The sequence below is a fragment of the Phyllobates terribilis genome, unplaced genomic scaffold, assembly GCF_046119375.1.
Source record: "Phyllobates terribilis strain yellow unplaced genomic scaffold, ASM4611937v1 Scaffold_2__4_contigs__length_985480577, whole genome shotgun sequence".
Classification (NCBI taxonomy): Eukaryota; Metazoa; Chordata; class Amphibia; order Anura; family Dendrobatidae; genus Phyllobates; species Phyllobates terribilis.
In genome coordinates, this window is record NW_027362762.1 from 979,023,481 (window position 1) to 979,049,438 (window position 25,958).

The 25,958-nt window shown below is 46.0% G+C and overlaps 1 protein-coding gene across 3 annotated transcripts in view; it reads right to left on the minus strand.

The window, feature by feature from the left end:
- Positions 1-859: 859 nt before the first annotated feature.
- The window catches only part of LOC141253136 (immunoglobulin superfamily member 10-like), a 130,712-nt gene continuing 105,613 nt past the window's right edge, over positions 860-25,958 (minus strand). For all 3 annotated transcript variants that reach the window (XM_073670893.1, XM_073670891.1, XM_073670892.1), the window contains exon 7: positions 860-1,511. In XM_073670893.1, coding sequence (XP_073526994.1) covers positions 1,441-1,511 — 71 coding nt within the window. In that variant the 3' untranslated portion in view covers positions 860-1,440. The remainder of the gene's footprint in view (positions 1,512-25,958) is intronic.

Genomic DNA, 25,958 nt, shown 5'->3' on the forward strand with positions numbered 1-25,958 from the left:
TACAACCAGAAGGGTGAAGGGTTGGCACAAGGGTACCGGATCCCAAGCTGATGGAGGGCACTAATCCTCAGCCAGGGACCGGAGGTTGTGGGCAGGATCTGCCACGACCTCCCACTAAATCCACTGCGAAGGCACACCAAGTATAGGGTCAGGGAACCCAGAGACAAGGGTTTTACCAACAAGAGGCCCGAGGGAGCCGGACATAAGTGGATCCCTGGTGGGGAAGGCCAGAGAAAAGGAACGTCAGAGAGGGAGCTCAGGATCACGCTCCAGAATTACCTGGGGGTTGGCCGAGTCCAGGACCTGGTGGACGCAGCACGGCTCGGGCGGTCACTCAAGGCCGGAGTGACCAGCACAACAGCAGTAAGTAAAAACCCTGAACTGCACAGCCCGACTCTGAGTCTTATTACCATCCTCACTGCACCACCACAACCACCACCCTCTACAACTGACCCCCTGAGGCTATACCCCTCCCGTTGGGGGTTATACTACCAGAAGCTGCACACACATCACCAGCCTCAGTGGACCCTGCTGCAGCGGCGGCCGTATTGACCGCAAATCAACGGGTGGCGTAGTCGACACTAAAGAACATCCAGCAACATCTGTAGGACTGCCACACACTGAGCTTGACACCCTGGGCACGGACCGGGTCACCGCCACTCGGAGACTACAACCCCCATCTGATCCGGCTCCGGGTATCCCCCAAACAACACTGGCCCAGGGGGCGCGTCACATGGAAGTAGTGAAACATAAATATATAAAAATACTTAACATAGTCAATATTTCCGTAACTCAGAACGTCTTAAAAAAAAATATTAATTCCTGCTATTCCATTTGATTGGGTTAAACCTCTATGCCTTTATTGTCTCCCCCACCTCCCCCAATACATTCTACATTATTCTTAGTTGTTTTCCTTCATGTAGAATTAACCTACAAGGAAAGAAAGGGTTTATTTTCATTCCGATATTTCTGTCCCATTGACTTGCATTGGTTTCCGGTATCGGAATCGGCGATATCCGATACTTTTTCGGTATCGGTCCGATCCAATCCGATCCGATATTTCCCGATATCGGAAGGTATCGCTCAACACTAGTCACCACATGTCACATTACAACTGATTCATTCTCCGGTGCCCCATCACCACCCAACAGCGTATAATATTGTGAGACGGTGGGAAGACGTGAAAGTCCCGGGAGGGTGCAGAGTCTTCACACTGGCAAGACCCATGACATCAGGGTTGTTACATATGGAAGGCCCCCGAGGCTTGGCCATATCCCAAGGATGGTGGTCCTGGGCTGAACACGTAGGTGACTGGAGGTTGTCAGTGACCGGCTGCTGAAGATACGTCTCCAGGGATTGGCCGGCAATGGGGCTATCTTCTACTGACAATCCTTGTGTTTGAGGACATTGGTTCTCTTATATCCCGGGGTCCAGCCATTCTCACCGGAAGGTGGAGAGCGTCTCTACTTCACCGATTTCCTCTTTATTTCCTCCCAGCTCAGCCCAGGGACCTAGAATATAGACAACCAGATAAGTCCCGGGTAAACCCTGGGTGCTGAGAAAAGTACAGTCCTGGTAAAAAGTAAGTGCCCCCTACATTTATCACTACCATAGAGGACTAAGACTACAATTTGGTGCAGCAGATTATACTCCATGAGGAAAACTTGCTGAGGTTTGTCATGGTAGCCTCTTCCGAGGAGAGCTGATTTGGGTTGAGATACAAATTATCTTCAAATCTGCCATTATTGCTCCAAATTAAAATAAAATAAATAAATATGATGCATCAGAGGCAAGAAAATCCAATTCTTTTCCATTGCCCAGTCACAAGTCTTTATTACAAGCACAGAGATAAGGAGAAGGCAATGGCTTTACAAGACCTAAGGAAGAAGATAGTTTAATTGGGAAAAACAGATGATGGAAACTGACAAATTCCTTGAAACTGCTTCTACCCAACTTTCTATTCCTTCTGTAACAAAGAAACCTTAACACAAAGGCTCCTCTATATCAGAGACAGCGCCCCGTGTTACTGCTTTTATGAATAACACTTATAAAGCTAATGCTAAAATACCAACGATAGATACAGTGGTTACAGAAAGTATTCACACCCCCTTAAATTTTTCCCTCTTTATTCATTGCTGCCATTTGGTAGATTCTAAAAAGTTCATTTTTTTTCCTCATTAAAGTCCACTCTGTTCCCATCTTCACTGAAAAAAAACAGAAATGTAGAAATTTTTGCAAATGTATTAAAAAAACTGAAATCTCACATGGTCCTAAGTATTCAGACCCTTTGCTCAGTATTGAGTAGAAGCCTCTTTTGAGCTAGTACAGCCATGAGTCTTCTTGGGAATGATGCAACAAGTTCTTCACCCCTGGATTGGGGGTCCTCTGCCATTCTTCCTGGCAGATCCTCTCCAGTTCTGTCAGGTTGGATGGTGAACGCTGGTGGACAGCCATTTTCAGGTCTCTCCAGAGATGCTCAATTGGGTTTAGGTCAGGGCTCTGGCTGGGCCAGTCAAGAATGGTCACAGAGTTGTTCTGAAGCCAGTCCTTTGTTATTTTAGCTGTGTACTTAGGGTCATTGTCTTGTTGGAAGGTGAACCCTCGGTCAAGTCTGAGGTCCAGAGCACTCTGGAAGAGGTTTTCATCCAGGATATCTCTGTACTTGACCACATTCATGTTTCCTTCAATTGCAACCAGTCGTTCTGTCCCTGCAGCTGAAAAACACCCCCATAGCATGATGCTGCCACCACCATGTTTCACTGTTGGGATTGTATTAGGCAGGTGATGAGCAGTGCCTGGTTTTCTCCACACATACCACTTAGAATTATCACCAAAAAGTTCTTTGTCTCATCTGACCAGAGAATCTTATTTCTCATAGTCTGGGAGTCCTTCATGTGTTTTTGAGCAAACTCTATGCGGGCTTTCATATGTCTTACACTGAGGAGAGGCTTCCGTCGGGCCAATCTGCCATAAAAGCCCGACTGGTGGAGGGCTGCAGTGATAGTTGACTTTGTGGAACTTTTTCCCATCTCCCTACTGCATTTCTGGAGCTCAGCCACAGTGATTTTGGGGTTCTTCTTTACCTCTCTCACCAAGGCTCTTCTCCCACGATTGCTCAGTTTGGCTGGACGGCCAGGTCTAGGAAGACTTCTGGTGGTCCCAAACTTCTTCCATTTAAGGATTATGGAGGCCACTGTGCTCTTAGGAAACTTGAGTAATGCAGAAATTCTTTTGTAACCTTGGCTAGATCTGTGCCTTGCCACAATTCTGTCTCTGAGCTCCTTGAGCAGTTCCTTTGAGCTCATGATTCTCATTTGGTCTGACATGCACTGTGAGCTGTGAGGTCTTATATAGACAGGTGTGCGCCTTTCCAAATCAAGTCCTATCAGTTTAATGAAACACAGCTGGACTCCAATGAAGGAGTAGAACCATCTCAAGGAGGATCACAAGGAAATGGACAGCATGTGACTTAGATATGAGTGTCTGAGCAAAGGGTCTGAAAACTTATGACCATGGGATATTTCAGTTTTTCTTTTTAATAAATTTGCAAAAATTTCTACATTTCTGTTTTTTTTCAGTGAAGATGGGGACAGAGTGCACTTTACTGAGAAAAAATGAACTTTATAGAATTTACCAAATTTCTGCAATGAAACAAAAAGTGATAAATTTAAAGGGGTCTGAACACTTTCCGCACCCACTGTAGGTAGATTTAATTGTCTAAATGATAATCAAAGCAAAGTATAAGTATTAATCACTACAGCTTGAACTTATTTATTCATTATCACAAAATCGGCTTTACCGATAATCTACAGCAAGAAGTGATTCATCTAGGGACCTACAGGAGGCTCTCCCCGATACCAGAGCAGGGGCAAGAATTAGCGAGAGGAGCACAAATGACATCAAATCTACCTGTGCTCTAATGTGCCTTAACTCCCCCTACCTGTGACATAATAAGCTGTGACTCCTCCTACCTGTGACATAATATACTCTGGCTCCCCCTACCTGTGACATAATATACTCTGGTTCCTCCTACCTGTGACATAATAAGCTGTGACTCCTCCTACCTGTGACATAATATACTCTGGCTCCCCCTACCTGTGACAAAATATACTCCGGCTCCCCATACCTGTGACGTAATATACTCTGGCTCCCCTTACTTGTGACATAATATACTCTGGCTCCCCCTACCTGTGACATAATATACTCTGGCTCCCCCTACCTGTGACATAATATACTCTGGCTCCCCCTACCTGTGACATAATATACTTTAGCTCCCCCTACCTGTGACATAATGTGCTTCTGCTCCCCCTACCTGTGACATAATATACTTTGGCTCCCCCTACCTGTGACATAATATACTCTGGCTCCCCCTACCTGTCACATAATAAGCTGTGACTCCTCCTACCTGTGACATAATATACTTCGGCTCCCCCTACCTGTGACATAATATACTCTGGCTCCCCCTACCTGTGACAAAATATACTCCGGCTCCCCATACCTGTGACATAATGTGCTCTTGCTCCCCTTACTTGTGACAAAATATACTCTGGCTCCCCCTACCTGTGACATAGTATACTCTGGCTCCCCCTACCTGTGACATAGTATACTCTGGCTCCCACCTACCTGTGACATAATATACTCTGGCTCCCCATACCTGTGACATAATGTGCTCTTGCTCCCCCTACCTGTGACATAATATACTTTGGCTCCCCCTACCAGTGGCATAATATACTCTGGCTCCCCCTACCTGTCACATAATAAGCTGTGACTCCTCCTACCTGTGACATAATATACTTCGGCTCCACCTACCTGTGACATAGTATACTCTGGCTCCCCCTACCTGTGACAAAATATACTCCGGCTCCCCATACCTGTGACATAATGTGCTCTTGCTCCCCTTACTTGTGACATAATATACTCTGGCTCCCCCTACCTGTGACATAGTATACTCTGGCTCCCCCTACCTGTGACATAGTATACTCTGGCTCCCACCTACCTGTGACATAATATACTCTGGCTCCCCATACCTGTGACATAATATACTCTGGCTCCTCCTACCTGTGACATAATATACTCTGGCTCACCCTACCTGTGACATAGTATACTCTGGCTCCCCCTACCTGTGACATAATATGCTCTTGCTCCCCTTACTTGTGACATAATATACTCTGACTCCCCCTACCTGTGACATAATATACTCTGGCTCCCCCTACCTGTGACATAGTATACTCTGGCTCCCCCTACCTGTGACATAGTATACTCTGGCTCCCACCTACCTGTGACATAATATACTCTGGCTCCCCCTACCTGTGACATAATATACTCTGGCTCCCCCTACCTGTGACATAATATACTCTGGCTCCCACCTACCTGTGACATAATATACTCTGGCTCCTCCTACCTGTGACATGATATACTCTGGCTCCTCCTACCTGTGACATAATATGCTGTGACTCCTTCTACCTGTGACATAATATACTCTGGCTCCCTCTACCTGTGACAAAATATACTCCGGCTCCCCATACCTGTGACATAATATACTCTGGCTCCCCCTACCTGTGACATAATATACTCTGGCTCCCTCTACCTGTGACATAATATACTCTGGCTCCCCCTACCTGTGACATAATATACTCTGGCTCCCACTACCTGTGACATAATAAGCTGTGACTCCTCCTACCTGTGACATAATATACTCTGGCTCCCCCTACCTGTGACATAATATACTCTGGCTCCCCCTACCTGTGACATAATATACTCTGGCTCCCCCTACTTGTGACATAATATACTCTGGCTCCCCCTACCTGTGACATAATATACTCTGGCTCACCCTACCTGTGACATAATATACTCTGGCTCCCCCTACCTGTGACATAATATACTCTGGCTCCCCCTACCTGTGACATAATAAGCTGTGACTCCTCCTACCTGTGACATAATATACTCTGGCTCCCCCTACCTGTGGCATAATATACTCTGGCTCCCCCTACCTGTGACATAATATACTCTGGCTCCCCCTACCTGTGACATAATATACTCTGGCTTCCCCTACCTGTGACATAATATACTCTGGCTCCCCCTACCTGTGACATAATATACTCTGGCTCCCCCTACCTGTGACATAATATACTCTGGCTCCTCCTACCTGTGACATAATATACTCTGGCTCACCCTACCTGTGACATAATATACTCTGGCTCCCCCTACCTGTGACATAATATAACCTGGCTCCCCCTACCTGTGACATAATATACTCTGGCTCCCCCTACCTGTGACATAATATACTCTGGCTCCTCCTACCTGTGACATAATATACTCTGACTCCTCCTACCTGTGACATAATATACTCTGGCTCCTCCTACCTGTGACATAATATACTCTGGCTCACCCTACCTGTGACATAATATACTCTGGCTCCCCCTACCTGTGACATAACATACTCTGGCTCCCAGTACCTGTGACATAATATACTCTGGCTCCCCTTACCTGTGACATAATATACTTTGGCTCCCCCTACCTGTGACATAATATACTCTGGCTCCCCCTACCTGTGACATAATATACTTTGGCTCCCCCTACCTGTGACATAATGTGCTCTTGCTCCCCCTACCTGTGACATAATATACTTTGGCTCCCCCCACCTGTGACATAATATACTCTGGCTCCCCCTACCTGTCACATAATAAGCTGTGACTCCTCCTACCTGTGACATAATATACTTCGGCTCCCCCTACCTGTGACATAATATACTCTGGCTTCCCATACCTGTGACAAAATATACTCCGGCTCCCCATACCTGTGACATAATGTGCTCTTGCTCCCCTTACTTGTGACAAAATATACTCTGGCTCCCCCTACCTGTGACATAGTATACTCTGGCTCCCCCTACCTGTGACATAGTATACTCTGGCTCCCACCTACCTGTGACATAATATACTCTGGCTCCCCATACCTGTGACATAATGTGCTCTTGCTCCCCCTACCTGTGACATAATATACTTTGGCTCCCCCTACCAGTGGCATAATATACTCTGGCTCCCCCTACCTGTCACATAATAAGCTGTGACTCCTCCTACCTGTGACATAATATACTTCGGCTCCACCTACCTGTGACATAATATACTCTGGCTCCCCCTACGTGTGACAAAATATACTCCGGCTCCCCATACCTGTGACATAATGTGCTCTTGCTCCCCTTACTTGTGACATAAAATACTCTGGCTCCCCCTACCTGTGACATAGTATACTCTGGCTCCCCCTACCTGTGAGATAGTATACTCTGGCTCCCACCTACCTGTGACATAATATACTCTGGCTCCCCCTACCTGTGACATAATATACTCTGGCTCCCCCTACCTGTGACATAATATACTCTGGCTCACCCTACCTGTGACATAATATGTTCTGGCTCCCCCTACCTGTGACATAATGTGCTCTTGCTCCCCTTACTTGTGACATAATATACTCTGGCTCCCCCTACCTGTGACATAATATACTCTGGCTCCCCCTACCTGTGACATAGTATACTCTGGCTCCCCCTACCTGTGACATAGTATACTCTGGCTCCCACCTACCTGTGACATAATATACTCTGGCTCCCCGTACCTGTGACATAATATACTCTGGCTCCCCCTACCTGTGACATAATATACTCTGGCTCCCACCTACCTGTGACATAATATACTCTGGCTCCTCCTACCTGTGACATAATATACTCTGGCTCCTCCTACCTGTGACATAATATGCTGTGACTCCTTCTACCTGTGACATAATATACTCTGGCTAACTCTACCTGTGACAAAATATACTCCGGCTCCCCATACCTGTGACATAATATACTCTGGCTCCCCCTACCTGTGACATAATATACTCTGGCTCCCTCTACCTGTGACATAATATACTCTGGCTCCCCCTACCTGTGACATAATATACTCTGGCTCCCCCTACCTGTGACATAATAAGCTGTGACTCCTCCTACCTGTGACATAATATACTCTGGCTCCCCCTACCTGTGACATAATATACTCTGGCTCCCCCTACCTGTGACATAATATACTCTGGCTCCCCCTACTTGTGACATAATATACTCTGGCTCCCCCTACCTGTGACATAATATACTCTGGCTCACCCTACCTGTGACATAATATACTCTGGCTCCCCCTACCTGTGACATAATATACTCTGGCTCTCCCTACCTGTGACATAATAAGCTGTGACTCCTCCTACCTGTGACATAATATACTCTGGCTCCCCATACCTGTGGCATATTATACTCTGGCTCCCCCTACCTGTGACATAATATACTCTGGCTTCCCCTACCTGTGACATAATATACTCTGGCTCCCCCTACCTGTGACATAATATACTCTGGCTCCCCCTACCTGTGACATAATATACTCTGGCTCCTCCTACCTGTGACATAATATACTCTGGCTCACCCTACCTGTGACATAATATACTCTGGCTCCCCCTACCTGTGACATAATATACTCTGGCTCCTCCTACCTGTGACATAATATACTCTGGCTCCCTCTACCTGTGACATAATATACTCTGGCTCCCCCTACCTGTGACATAATATACTCTGGCTCCCCCTACCTGTGACATAATAAGCTGTGACTCCTCCTACCTGTGACATAATATACTCTGGCTCCCCCTACCTGTGACATAATATACTCTGGCTCCCCCTACCTGTGACATAATATACTTTGGCTCCCCCTACTTGTGACATAATATACTCTGGCTCCCCCTACCTGTGACATAATATACTCTGGCTCACCCTACCTGTGACATAATATACTCTGGCTCCCCCTACCTGTGACATAATATACTCTGGCTCCCCCTACCTGTGACATAATAAGCTGTGACTCCTCCTACCTGTGACATAATATACTCTGGCTCCCCCTACCTGTGGCATAATATACTCTGGCTCCCCCTACCTGTGACATAATATACTCTGGCTCCCCCTACCTGTGACATAATATACTCTGGCTCCCCCTACCTGTGACATAATATACTCTGGCTCCCCCTACCTGTGACATAATATACTCTGGCTCCCCCTACCTGTGACATAATATACTCTGGCTCCTCCTACCTGTGACATAATATACTCTGGCTCACCCTACCTGTGACATAATATACTCTGGCTCCCCCTACCTGTGACATAATATACTCTGGCTCCCCCTACCTGTGACATAATATACTCTGGCTCCCCCTACCTGTGACATAATATACTCTGGCTCCTCCTACCTGTGACATAATATACTCTTACTCCTCCTACCTGTGACATAATATACTCTGGCTCCTCCTACCTGTGACATAATATACTCTGGCTCCCCCCACCTGTGACATAATATACTCTTGCTCCTCCTACCTGTGACATAATATACTCTGGCTCACCCTACCTGTGACATAATATACTCTGGCTCCCCCTACCTGTGACATAATATACTGTGGCTCCCCCTACCTGTGACATAATATACTTTGGCTCCCCCTACCTGTGACATAATGTGCTCTTGCTCCCACCACCTGTCACATAATATACTTTGGCTCCCCCTACCTGTGACATAATATACTTTGGCTCCCCCTACCAGTGACATAATATACTCTGGCTCCCCCTACCTGTGACATAATATACTCTGGCTCCCCCTACCTGTGACATAATATACTCTGGCTCCCCCTACCTGTGACATAATATACTCTGGCTCCCCCTACCTGTGAAATAATAAGCTGTGACTCCTCCTACCTGTGACATAATATACTCTGGCTCCCCCTACCTGTGACATAATATGCTCTGACTCCCCATACCTGTGACATAATATACTCTGGCTCCTCCTACCTGTGACATAATATACTCTGGCTCTCCATACCTGTGACATAATGTGCTCTTGCTCCCCTTACTTGTGACATAATATACTCTGGCTCCCCCTACCTGTGACATAATATACTCTGGCTCCCCCTACCTGTGACATAATATACTCTGGCTCCTCCTACCTGTGACATAATATACTCTGGCTCCTCCTACCTGTGACATAATATACTCTGGCTCCCCCTCCCTGTGACATAATATACTCTGGCTCCCCTTACCTGTGACATAATATACTTTAGCTCCCCCTACCTGTGACATAATATACTCTGGCTCCCCCTACCTGTGACATAATATACTTTGGCTCCCCCTACCTGTGACATAATGTGCTCTTGCTCCCCCTACCTGTGACATAATATACTTTGGCTCCCCCTACCTGTGACATAGTATACTTTGGCTCCCCCTACCAGTGACATAATATACTCTGGCTCCCCCTACCTGTCACATAATAAGCTGTGACTCCTCCTACCTGTGACATAATATACTTCGGCTCCCCCTACCTGTGACATAATATACTCTGGCTCCCCCTACCTGTGACAAAATATACTCCGGCTCCCCATACCTGTGACATAATGTGCTCTTGCTCCCCTTACTTGTGACATAATATACTCTGGCTCCCCCTACCTGTGACATAGTATACTCTGGCTCCCCCTACCTGTGACATAGTATACTCAGGCTCCCACCTACCTGTGACATAATATACTCTGGCTCCCCATACCTGTGACATAATGTGCTCTTGCTCCCCTTACTTGTGACATAATATACTCTGGCTCCCCCTACCTGTGACATAATATACTCTGGCTCCCCCTACCTGTGACATAGTATACTCTGGCTCCCCCTATCTGTGACATAGTATACTCTGGCTCCCACCTACCTGTGACATAATATACTCTGGCTCCCCGTACCTGTGACATAATATACTCTGGCTCCCCCTACCTGTGACATAATATACTCTGGCTCCCACCTACCTGTGACATAATATACTCTGGCTCCTCCTACCTGTGACATGTTATACTCTGGCTCCTCCTACCTGTGACATAATATGCTGTGACTCCTTCTACCTGTGACATAATATACTCTGGCTCCCTCTACCTGTGACAAAATATACTCCGGCTCCCCATACCTGTGACATAATATACTCTGGCTACCCCTACCTGTGACATAATATACTCTGGCTCCCTCTACCTGTGACATAATATACTCTGGCTCCCCCTACCTGTGACATAATATATTCTGGCTCCCCCTACATGTGACATAATAAGCTGTGACTCCTCCTACCTGTGACATAATATACTCTGGCTCCCCCTACCTGTGACATAATATACTCTGGCTCCCCCTACCTGTGACATAATATACTCTGGCTCCCCCTACTTGTAACATAATATAGTCTGGCTCCCCCTACCTGTGACATAATATACTCTGGCTCACCCTACCTGTGACATAATATACTCTGGCTACCCCTACCTGTGACATAATATACTCTTGCTCCCCCTACCTGTGACATAATAAGCTGTGACTCCTCCTACCTGTGACATAATATAGTCTGGCTCCCCCTACCTGTGGCATAATATACTCTGGCTCCCCCTACCTGTGACATAATATACTGGCTCCCCCTACCTGTGACATAATATACTCTGGCTCCCCCTACCTGTGACATAATATACTCTGGCTCCCCCTACCTGTGACATAATATACTCTGGCTCCCCCTACCTGTGACATAATATACTCTGGCTCCTCCTACCTGTGACATAATATACTCTGGCTCACCCTACCTGTGACATAATATACTCTGGCTCCCCCTACCTGTGACATAATATACTCTGGCTCCTCCTACCTGTGACATAATATACTCTGGCTCACCCTACCTGTGACATAATATACTCTGGCTCCCCCTACCTGTGACATAATATACTCTGGCTCCCCCTACCTGTGACATAATATACTCTGGCTCCCCCTACCTGTGACATAATATACTCTGGCTCCTCCTACCTGTGACATATTATACTCTGACTCCTCCTACCTGTGACATAAAATACTCTGGCTCCTCCTACCTGTGACATAATATACTCTGGCTCACCCTACCTGTGACATAATATACTCTGGCTCCCCCTACCTGTGACATAATATACTCTGGCTCCTCCTACCTGTGACATAATATACTCTGGCTCACCCTACCTGTGACATAATATACTCTGGCTCCCCCTACCTGTGACATAATATACTCTGGATCCCCCTACCTGTGACATAATATACTCTGGCTCCTCCTACCTGTGACATAATATACTCTGGCTCCTCCTACCTGTGACATAATAAGCTGTGACTCCTCCTACCTGTGACATAATATACTCTGGCTCCAACTATCTGTGACATAATATACTCTGGCTCCTCCTACCTGTGACATAATATACTCTGGCTCCCCCTACCTGTGACATAATGTGCTCTTGCTCCCCCTACCTGTGACATAATAAGCTGTAACTCCTCCTACCTGTGACATAATATACTTTGGCTCCCCCTACCTGTGACATAATAAGCTGTGACTCCTCCTACCTGTGACATAATGTGCTCTGGCTCCCCCTACCTGTGACATAATATACTCTGGCTCCAACTACCTGTGACATAATATACTCTGGCTCCCCCTACCTGTGACATAATATACTCTGGCTCCCCCAGCCTGTGAGATAATATACTTTGGCTCCCCCTACCTGTGACATAATATACTTTGGCTCCCCCTACCTGTGACATAATATACTCTGGCTCCCTCTACCTGTGACATAATATACTCTGGCTCCCTCTACCTGTGACATAATAAGCTGTGACTCCTCCTACTAATGACATAATATACTCTGGCTCCCCCTACCTGTGACATAATATACTTTGGCTCCCCCTACCTGTGACATAATATACTCTGGCTCCTCCTACCTGTGACATAATATACTCTGGCTCCCTCTACCTGTGCCATAATAAGCTGTGACTCCTCCTACCCATGACATAATATACTCTGGTTCCCCCTACCTGTGACATAATCTACTCTGGCTCCCCCTACCTGTGACATAATATACTCTGGCTCCTCCTAAATGTGACATAATAAGCTGTGACTCCTTCTACCTGTGACATAATATACTTTGGCTCCCCCTACCTGTGACATAATATACTCTGGCTCCCCCTACCTGTGACATAATAAGCTGTGACTCCTCCTACCCATGACATAATCTACTCTGGCTCCCCCTACCTGTGACATAATATACTCTGGCTCCTCCTACCTGTGACATAATAAGCTGTGACTCCTCCTACCTGTGACATAATATACTCTGGCTCCCCCTACCTGTGACATCATGTGATCTGGCTCCTCCTACATGTGACATAATATACTCTGGCTCCCCCTACCTGTGACATAATATACTCTGGCTCCCCCTACCTGTGACATAATATACTCTGGCTCCCCCTACCTGTGACATAATATACTCTGGCTCCCCCTACCTGTGACATAATATACTCTGGCTCCCCCTACCTGTGACATAATATACTCTGGCTCCTCCTGCCTAAGACATAATATACTCTGGCTCCTCCTACCTAAGACATAATATACTCTGGCTCCCCCTACCTGTGACATAATATACTCTGGCTCCCCCTACCTGTGACATAATATACTCTGGTTCCCCCTACCTGTGACATAACATACTCAGGCTCCCCCTACCTGTGACAAAATGTGCTCTTCCTCCCCCTGCCTGTGACATAATATACTTTGTCTCCGCCTACCTGTGACTTAATATGCTCTGGCTCCTCCTACCTGTGACATGATATACTCTGGCACCCCTACCTGTGACATAATATGCTGTGACTCCTCCTACCTGTGAGATAATATACTTTGGCTCCCCTACCTGTGACATAATATACTCTGGCTCCCCCTACCTGTGACATAATATACTCTGGCTCCCCCTACTTGTGACATAATCTACTCTGGCTCCCCCTACCTGTGACATAATCTACTCTGTCTCCCCCTACCTGTGACATAACATACTCTGGCTCCCCCTACCTGTGACATAATATACTCTGGCTCCCCCTACCTGTGACATAATATACTCTGGCTCCCCCTACCTGTGACATAATATACTCTGCCTCCCCCTACCTGTGACATAATATATTCTGGCTCCCTCTACCTGTGACATAATAAGCTGTGACTCCTCCTACCTGTGACATAATAAGCTGTGACTCCTCCTACCTGTGACATAATAAACTTTGGCTGCCCCTACCTGTGACATAATATACTCTGGCTCCCCCTACCTGTGACATAATATACTCTGGCTCCCCCTACCTGTGACATAATATGCTCTGGCTCCCCCTACCTGTGACATAATGTGCTCTTGCTCCCCCTACCTGTGACATAATAAGCTGTAACTCCTCCTACCTGTGACATAATATACTTTGGCTCCCCCTACCTGTGACATAATAAGCTGTGACTCCTCCTACCTGGGACGTAATATACTTTGGCTCCCCCTACCTGTGACATAATATACTCTGGCTCCCCCTACCTGTGACATAATATACTCTGGCTCCCCCTACATGTGACATAATAAACTCTGGCTCCCCCTACCTGTGACATAATAAGCTGTGACTCCTCCTACCTGGGACGTAATATACTCTGGCTCCCCCTACCTGTGACATAATATACTCTGGCTCCCCCTACCTGTGACATAATAAACTCTGGCTCCCCCTACCTGTGACATAATATGCTCTGGCTCCCCTTACCTGTGACATAATATGCTCTGGCTCCCCCTACCTGTGACATAATATACTGTGGCTCCCCCTACATGTGACATAGTATACTCTGGCTCCCCCTACCTGTGACATAATAAACTCTGGCTCCTCCTACCTGTGACATAATATACTCTGGCTCCCCCTACCTGTGACATAATATACTCTGGCTCCCACCTACCTGTGACATAATATACTCTGGCTCCCCCTACCTGTGACATAATATACTCTGGCTCCCCCTACATGTGACATAGTATACTCTGGCTCCCCCTACCTGTGACATAATAAACTCTGGCTCCCCCTACCTGTGACATAATATGCTCTGGCTCCCCCTACCTGTGACATAATATGCTCTGGCTCCCCCTACCTGTGACATAATATACTCTGGCTCCCCCTACATGTGACATAGTATACTCTGGCTCCCCCTACCTGTGACATAATAAACTCTGGCTCCCCCTACCTGTGACATAATATACTTTGGCTCCCCCTACCTGTGACATAATATACTCTGGCTCCCCCTACCTGTGACATAATATACTCTGGCTCCCCCTACCTGTGACATAATATACTCTGGCTCCTCCTACCTGTGACATAATATACTCTGGCTCCTCCTACCTGTGACATAATATACTCTGGCTCCCCCTACTCTGGCTTCCTGCTAATACATGTGGGGACAAATGACACCGCAAGAAAGGACCTGGAAACCATCTGCAGTGACTTTGAAGACTTAGGCAAGAAAGTGAAAGAATTGGGAGCACAGGTGGTCTTCTCATCCATCCTCCCAGTGGATGGCCATGGAACAATGAGGTGGAATAAGATTCTACAGGTGAACAACTGGCTACGTCGATGGTGCCGTCAACAAGGATTTGGATTTCTGGATCACGGAATGAATTACCTATACGATGGACTACTTGCTAGAGATGGGGTGCACCTTACGAAGACTGGAAAACATGTATTTGGAAGTCGCCTTGCTACACTCATCAGAAGAGCTTTAAACTAGAACAATGTGGGAAGGGAAGCAAAAGGCCAGAAAAAGCCATACAGCTGACAAATACTATTGAGATCTCTGCTACTGGAAGTGGAAAGGAAGAACAAAGACAAAACAATTTAAATAATAAAAATATGGGAGGAAGAGAAACCAATCACAAACTAAAATGTTTTTATACAAATGCACAAAGCATGGGCAACAAACAAGGAGAATTGGAACTACTAATGCAGGAAAAGGAATATGATGTCATTGGAATCACTGAAACTTGGTGGGACGATACACATGATTGGAATAAAAGGCTAAAAGGATACAACTTATTTGCAAGAAACAGACTTGATAAACGAGGAGGAGGTGTCGCATTGTATGTTAGAAAAGCGAATATCTGCACAGAGACTGAAGCTTCAGAGACTGGGAGTTCTGTGGGAACTGTCTGGGTAAGAATACAAGGAGAGAACAACGGAAAGGACACCATTGTAGGCATTTACTACAGGCCACCTGGGCAAGCTGAAGATATGGATGAACTCTTTATGTATCAAATGACCAAGTTCTCCAAAAAATATGACGTAGTGGTCATGGGAGATTTCAACTATCCAGACATTTGTTGGGAATCTCTCTCAAGTAAAACTAACAGGTCAAGCAAATTCTTATCGTCTCTTGCTGACAACTTTATCTTCCAAAAGGTAGGGGAGAAAACAAGGGGATCTGCTACTTTGGATCTAATCCTTATAAACAGGGAGGAAATGGTTGAGGAGGTAAAGGTGGCTGGGACCCTAGGAGGCAGCGATCATGCTATTATAGAATTTTGGATAACTAGAGGAGGAAGACATGTGAAGACTCAGACTTCAAGGTTAGATTTTAGAAAGGCAGATTTTAAGAGACTCAGAAAGAGAATAGGAGGGATCCAATGGCTGGATGTCCTTAAGGACAAAAATGTCCAGGAAGGATGGGAAATTTTTAAAAATGAGATTCTCAAAGCACAATCGTTAACAATCCCGAAAAGTAGGAAGAATGGGAAGCATTTAAGGAAACCAGGATGGATGAACACAGAACTTAAACACATGCTAAAAAGAAAGAAAGAAATGTTTATTAAATGGAAAGAGGGAGGCATATCTAAAGAAGATTATAATGCAGTCTGCAGATCCTGCAGGGCACGTATCAGGTTAGCTAAAGCTGACAATGAATTAAGGCTTGCAAGAGATGTCAAAAGCAATAAAAAAGGATTTTGGGGGTATGTCAAAAGTAAAAGAAAAGTCAAAGATGCTATAGGATTTTTACAGGATGAAAATGGAGAAATGGTAAGAGAGGATGTTGAGAAGGCCGAACTTTTTAATTCCTATTTTGCATCTGTTTTCTCTCAGAAAGAAAATGTAACATCAACTGATCTTCACTGTCCTTTTAAAGGAATAGAGGAATCCAAGTTATCTGTAAACAGAAAGATTGTGAGGGAATATTTAGCTAACATAAATGAGTTCAAGTCTCCAGGTCCAGATGAATTACACCCCAGAGTACTGAAGGAGATCGTAGAAGAAATTTTAGAACCACTCTCCATAATCTTTGAAAATTCTTGGAGAACAGGAGAAGTCCCAGAAGACTGGAGAAGAGCAAATGTTGTTCCTATCTTCAAAAAGGGGAAGAAGGTGGACCCAGGGAACTATAGGCCGGTGAGTCTGACTTCTATACCAGGAAAGATCTTTGAACAAATTATTAAACAACATGTATGTAAGTACATGGATAAGAATGAAGTGATTAACCAGAGTCAGCATGGGTTTGTAACTAACAAGTCATGTCAGACTAACTTAATTTCCTTCTATGACAGAATCACTGACTGGGTGGATCAGGGAAATGCTGTAGATATAGTATATCTTGACTTCAGCAAAGCATTTGACAAAGTATCTCACACCATCCTTATTGAAAAAATGACCAAGTATGCAATGGACCAGGCAACTGTTAGGTGGATTCATAACTGGCTTAGTGATCGGACTCAAAGGGTGGTTGTAAATGGCTTCACATCCAGCTGGATGAATGTCTCAAGTGGGGTACCACAGGGCTCCGTCCTGGGACCTGTATTGTTCAACATCTTTATCAATGATTTAGATGAAGGAATTGAGGGTAAACTGATTACATTTGCTGATGACACAAAGCTAGGAGGGATAGCTAATACTAGAGAAGAGAGAGGGAGGATTCAAAAAGACCTAAATAAACTGGAGCAGTGGGCAGCAACCAACAGAATGGTTTTTAACAGGGAAAAATGCAAAGTACTACATCTGGGCAATAAAAATGAAAAAAGCATATACAGAATGGGAGGAATAGAGCTAAGCAACAGTACATGTGAAAAAGACTTAGGTATACTAATAGATCATAGACTCAACATGAGTCAACAGTGTGATGCAGCAGCAAAAAAGGCAAATACAATTCTGGGATGTATTAACAGAAGCATACAGTCTAGATCACGTGAAGTCATTATCGGTCTTTACTCCTCTTTGGTCAGACCCCATCTGGAATACTGTGTACAGTTTTGGGCACCACATTTTAAAAAAGACATAGACAAACTGGAGCAAGTTCAGAGAAGAGCAACCAGAATGGTGACTGGTCTGCAAACCATGTCCTATGAGGAACGGTTGCAGGATTTGGGAATGTTTAGCTTGCAAAAAAGAAGACTGAGAGGAGACTTAATAGCTGTCTACAAATATGTCAAGGGCTGTCACATTGTAGAAGGATCATCTTTATTCTTATTTGCACAAGGAAAGGCTAGAAGCAATGGGATGAAACTAAATGGGAGGAGACACAGATTAGATATTAGAAAAAACTTTTTGACAGTTAGGGTGATTAATGAGTGGAACAGGCTGCCACGAGAGGTGGTGAGTTCCCCTTCAATGGACGTCTTCAAACAGAGGATGGACAGACATCTGTCTGAGATGATCTAGTGAATCCTGCTTTGAGCAGGGGGTTGGACCAGATGACCCAGGAGGTCCCTTCCAACTCTACCATTCTATGATTCTATGATTCTACCTGTGACATAATATGCTGTGACTCCTCCTACCTGTGACATAATATACTCTGGCTCCCACCTGCCTGTCACATAATATACCCTGGCTCACCCTACCTGTGACATAATATACTCTGGCTCCCACCTGCCTGTCACATAATATACTCTGGCTCCTCCTACCTGTGACATGATATACTCTGGCTCCTCCTACCTGTGACATAATATACTCTGGCTCCCTCTACCTGTGACATAATATACTCTGGCTACCCCTACCTGTGACATAATATACTCTGGCTCCCTCTACCTGTGACAAAATATACTCCGGCTCCCCATACCTGTGACATAATATACTCTGGCTCCCCCTACCTGTGACATAATAAGCTGTAACTCCTCCTACCTGTGACATAATATACTTTGGCTCCCCCTACCTGTGGCATAATAAGCTGTGACTCCTCCTACCTGTGACGTAATATACTTTGGCTCCCCCTACCTGTGACATAATATACTCTGGCTCCCCCTACCTGTGACGTACTAAGCTGTGACTCCTCCTACCTGTGACATAATATACTCTGGCTCCCCCTACTTGTGACATAATATACTCTGGCTCCCCCTACCTGTGACATAATAAACTCTGGCTCCCCCTACCTGTGACATAATATACTCTGGCTCCTCCTACCTGTGACATAATATGCTGTGACTCCTCCTACCTGTGACATAATCTACTCTGGCTCCCCCTACCTGTGACATAATATACTCTGGCTCCCCCTACCTGTGACATAATCTACTTTGGCTCCAACTACCTGTGACATAATATACTCTGGCTCCCCCTACCTGTGACATAATAAACTCTGGCTCCCCCTACCTGTGACATAATATACTCTGGCTCCTCCTACCTGTGACATAATATGCTGTGACTCCTCCTACCTGTGACATAATCTACTCTGGCTCCCCCTACCTGTGACATAATATACTCTGGCTCCCCCTACCTGTGACATAATCTACTTTGGCTCCAACTACCTGTGACATAATATACTCTGGCTCCCCCTACCAGTGACATAGTATACTCTAGCTCCCACCTACCTGTGACATAATATACTCTGGCTCCCCGTACCTGTGACATAATATACTCTGGCTCCCCCTACCTGTGACATAATATGCTGTGACTCCTCCTACCTGTGACATAATCTACTCTGGCTCCCCCTACCGGTGACATAATATGCTCTGGCTCCCCCTGTGACATAATATACTCTGGCTCCCCCTACCTGTGACATAATATACTCTAGCTCCCACCTACCTGTGACATAATATACTCTGGCTCCCACCTGCCTGTCACATAATATACTCTGGCTCCTCCTACCTGTGACATAATATACTCTGGCTCCTCCTACCTGTGACATAATATGCTGTGACTCCTTCTACCTGTGACATAATATACTCTGGCTCCCCCTACCTGTGACAAAATATACTCCGGCTCCCCATACCTGTGACATAATATACTCTGGCTCACCCTACCTGTGACATAATATACTCTGGCTCCCCCTACCTGTGACATAATATACTCTGGCTCCCCCTACCTGTGACATAATATACTCTGGCTCCTCCTACCTGTGACATAATATACTCTGGCTCCCCCTACCTGTGACATAATATACTCTGGCTCACCCTACCTGTGACATAATATACTCTGGCTCCCCCTACCTGTGACATAATATACTCTGGCTCCCCCTACCTGTGACATAATATACTCTGGCTCCTCCTACCTGTGACATAATATACTCTGGCTCCCCCTACCTGTGACATAATAAGCTGTGACTCCTTCTACCTGTGACATAATATACTCTGGCTCCCCCTACCTGTGACATAATATACTCTAGCTCCCACCTACCTGTGACATAATATACTCTGGCTCCCACCTGCCTGTCACATAATATACTCTGGCTCCTCCTACCTGTGACATAATATACTCTGGCTCCTCCTACCTGTGACATAATATGCTGTGACTCCTTCTACCTGTGACATAATATACTCTGGCTCCCCCTACCTGTGACAAAATATACTCCGGCTCCCCATACCTGTGACATAATATACTCTGGCTCACCCTACCTGTGACATAATATACTCTGGCTCCCCATACCTGTGACATAATATACTCTGGCTCACCCTACCTGTGACATAATATACTCTGGCTCCCCCTACCTGTGACATAATATACTCTGGCTCCTCCTACCTGTGACATAATATACTCTGGCTCCCCCTACCTGTGACATAATATACTCTGGCTCCTCCTACCTGTGACATAATATACTCTGGCTCCCCCTACCTGTGACATAATAAGCTGTGACTCCTTCTACCTGTGACATAATATACTCTGGCTCACCCTACCTGTGACAAAATATACTCCGGCTCCCCATACCTGTGACATAATATACTCTGGCTCACCCTACCTGTGACATAATATACTCTGGCTCCCCCTACCTGTGACATAATATACTCTGACTCACCCTACCTGTGACAAAATATACTCCGGCTCCCCATACCTGTGACATAATATACTCTGGCTCCCCCTACCTGTGACATAATATACTCTGGCTCCCTCTACCTGTGACATAATATACTCTGGCTCCTCCTAACTGTGACATAGTATACTCTGGCTCCCCCTACCTGTGACATAATATACTCTGGCTCACCCTACCTGTGACAAAATATACTCCGGCACCCCATACCTGTGACATAATATACTCTGGCTCCCCCTACCTGTGACATAATATACTCTGGCTCCCCCTACCTGTGACATAATATACTCTGGCTCCCCCTACCTGTGACATAATATACTCTGGCTCCCCCTACCTGTGACATAATATACTCTGGCTCCCACCTACCTGTGACATAATATACTCTGGCTCCCCCTACCTGTGACATAGTATACTCTGGCTCCCACCTACCTGTGACATAATATACTCTGGCTCACCCTACCTGTGACATAGTATACTCTGGCTCCCACCTACCTGTGACATAATATACTCTGGCTCACCCTACCTGTGACATAATATACTCTGGCTCCCCGTACCTGTGACATAATATACTCTGGCTCCCCCTACCTGTGACATAATATACTCTGGCTCCTCCTACCTGTGACATAATATACTCTGGCTCCCCCTACCTGTGACATAATATACTCTGGCTCCCACCTACCTGTGACATAATATACTCTGGCTCCCCCTACCTGTGACATAATATACTCTGGCTCCTCCTACCTGTGACATAATATACTCTGGCTCCTCCTACCTGTGACATGATATACTCTGGCTCCCCCTACCTGTGACATAATAAGCTGTGACTCCTTCTACCTGTGACATAATATACTCTGGCTCCCCCTACCTGTGACATAATATACTCTGGTTCCCACCTACCTGTGACATAATATACTCTGGCTCCCCCTACCTGTGACATAATATACTCTGGCTCCTCCTACCTGTGACATGATATACTCTGGCTCCCCCTACCTGTGACATAATAAGCTGTGACTCTTTCTACCTGTGACATAATATACTCTGGCTCCCTCTACCTGTGACATAATATACTCTGGCCCCCCCTACCTGTGACATAATAAGCTGTGACTCCTCCTACCTGTGACATAATATACTCTGGCTCCCCCTACCTGTGACATAATATTCTCTGGCTCCCCACACCTGTGACATAATATACTCTGGCTCCCCCTACCTGTGACATAATATACTCTGGCTCCCCCTACCTGTGACATAATATACTCTGGCTCCCTCTACCTGTGACATAATATACTCTGGCTCCCCCTACCTGTGACATAATATACTCTGGCTCCCCCTACCTGTGACATAATATACTCTGGCTCCTCCTACCTGTGACATAATATACTCTGGCTCCTCCTACCTGTGACATAAAATACTCTGGCTCCGACCTACCTGTGAAATAGTATACTCTGGCTCCCTCTACCTGTGACATAATATAATCTGGCTCCCCCTACCTGTGACATAATATACTCTGGCTCCTCCTACCTGTGACATAAAATACTCTGGCTCCGACCTACCTGTGAAATAGTATACTCTGGCTCCCTCTACCTGTGACATAATATACTCTGGCTCCCTCTACCTGTGACATAATATACTCTGGCTCCCCCTACCTGTGACATAATATACTCTGGCTCCTCCTACCTGTGACATAAAATACTCTGGCTCCGACCTACCTGTGAAATAGTATACTCTGGCTCCCTCTACCTGTGACATAGTATACTCTGGCTCCCACCTACCTGTGACATAATATACTCTGGCTCCCCCTACCTGTGACATAATATACTCTGGCTCCCTCTACCTGTGACATAATATACTCTGGCTCCGACCTACCTGTGACATAATATACTCTGGCTCCCCGTACCTGTGACATAATATACTCTGGCTCCCCCTACCTGTGACATAATATACTCTGGCTCCCCCTACCTGTGACATAATATACTCTGGCTCCCCCTACCTGTGACATAATATACTCTGGCTCCCCGTACCTGTGACATAATATACTCTGGCTCCTCCTACCTGTGACATAATATACTCTGGCTCCGACCTACCTGTGACATAATATACTCTGGCTCCCACCTACCTGTGACATAATATACTCTAGCTCCCACCTACCTGTGACATAATATACTCTGGCTCCCCGTACCTGTGACATAATATACTCTGGCTCCCCCTACCTGTGACATAATATACTCTGGCTCCCCGTACCTGTGACATAATATACTCTGGCTCCCCCTACCTGTGACATAATATACTCTGGCTCCCCGTACCTGTGACATAATATACTCTGGCTCCCTCTACCTGTGACATAATATACTTTGGCTCCCCCTACCTGTGACATAATATACTCTGGCTCCCCGTACCTGTGACATAATATACTCTGGCTCCCTCTACCTGTGACATAATATACTTTGGCTCCCCCTACCTGTGACATAATATACTTTGGCTCCCCCTACCAGTGACATAATATACTCTGGCTCCCCCTACCTGTCACATAATAAGCTGTGACTCCCCCTACCTGTGACATAATATACTCTGGCTCACCCTACCTGTGACAAAATATACTCCGGCACCCCATACCTGTGACATAATATACTCTGGCTCCCCCTACCTGTGACATAATATACTCTGGCTCCCCCTACCTGTGACATAATATACTCTGGCTCCCCCGTACCTGTGACATAATATACTCTGGCTCCCCCTACCTGTGACATAGTATACTCTGGCTCCCACCTACCTGTGACATAATATACTCTGGCTCACCCTACCTGTGACATAATATACTCTGGCTCCCCGTACCTGTGACATAATATACTCTGGCTCCCCCTACCTGTGACATAATATACTCTGGCTCCTCCTACCTGTGACATAATATACTCTGGCTCCCCCTACCTGTGACATAATATACTCTGGCTCCCACCTACCTGTGACATAATATACTCTGGCTCCCCCTACCTGTGACATAATATACTCTGGCTCCTCCTACCTGTGACATGATATACTCTGGCTCCCCCTACCTGTGACATAATAAGCTGTGACTCCTTCTACCTGTGACATAATATACTCTGGCTCCCCCTACCTGTGACATAATATACTCTGGCTCCCACCTACCTGTGACATAATATACTCTGGCTCCCCCTACCTGTGACATAATATACTCTGGCTCCTCCTACCTGTGACATGATATACTCTGGCTCCCCCTACCTGTGACATAATAAGCTGTGACTCCTCCTACCTGTGACATAATATACTCTGGCTCCCCCTACCTGTGACATAATATACTCTGGCTCCCCCTACCTGTGACATAATATACTCTGGCTCCCCCTACCTGTGACATAATATACTCTGGCTCCCTCTACCTGTGACATAATATACTCTGGCTCCCCCTACCTGTGACATAATATACTCTGGCTCCCCCTACCTGTGACATAATATACTCTGGCTCCCTCTACCTGTGACATAATATACTCTGGCTCCCTCTACCTGTGACATAATATACTTTGGCTCCCCCTACCTGTGACATAATATACTTTGGCTCCCCCTACCAGTGACATAATATACTCTGGCTCCCCCTACCTGTCACATAATAAGCTGTGACTCCCCCTACCTGTGACATAATATACTCTGGCTCACCCTACCTGTGACAAAATATACTCCGGCACCCCATACCTGTGACATAATATACTCTGGCTCCCCCTACCTGTGACATAATATACTCTGGCTCCCCCTACCTGTGACATAATATACTCTGGCTCCCCCGTACCTGTGACATAATATACTCTGGCTCCCCCTACCTGTGACATAGTATACTCTGGCTCCCACCTACCTGTGACATAATATACTCTGGCTCACCCTACCTGTGACATAATATACTCTGGCTCCCCGTACCTGTGACATAATATACTCTGGCTCCCCCTACCTGTGACATAATATACTCTGGCTCCTCCTACCTGTGACATAATATACTCTGGCTCCCCCTACCTGTGACATAATATACTCTGGCTCCCACCTACCTGTGACATAATATACTCTGGCTCCCCCTACCTGTGACATAATATACTCTGGCTCCTCCTACCTGTGACATGATATACTCTGGCTCCCCCTACCTGTGACATAATAAGCTGTGACTCCTTCTACCTGTGACATAATATACTCTGGCTCCCCCTACCTGTGACATAATATACTCTGGCTCCCACCTACCTGTGACATAATATACTCTGGCTCCCCCTACCTGTGACATAATATACTCTGGCTCCTCCTACCTGTGACATGATATACTCTGGCTCCCCCTACCTGTGACATAATAAGCTGTGACTCTTTCTACCTGTGACATAATATACTCTGGCTCCCTCTACCTGTGACATAATATACTCTGGCCCCCCCTACCTGTGACATAATAGGCTGTGACTCCTCCTACCTGTGACATAATATACTCTGGCTCCTCCTAACTGTGACATAGTATACTCTGGCTCCCCCTACCTGTGACATAATATACTCTGGCTCACCCTACCTGTGACAAAATATACTCCGGCACCCCATACCTGTGACATAATATACTCTGGCTCCCCCTACCTGTGACATAATATACTCTGGCTCCCCCTACCTGTGACATAATATACTCTGGCTCCCCCGTACCTGTGACATAATATACTCTGGCTCCCCCTACCTGTGACATAGTATACTCTGGCTCCCACCTACCTGTGACATAATATACTCTGGCTCCCCGTACCTGTGACATAATATACTCTGGCTCCCCCTACCTGTGACATAATATACTCTGGCTCCTCCTACCTGTGACATAATATACTCTGGCTCCCCCTACCT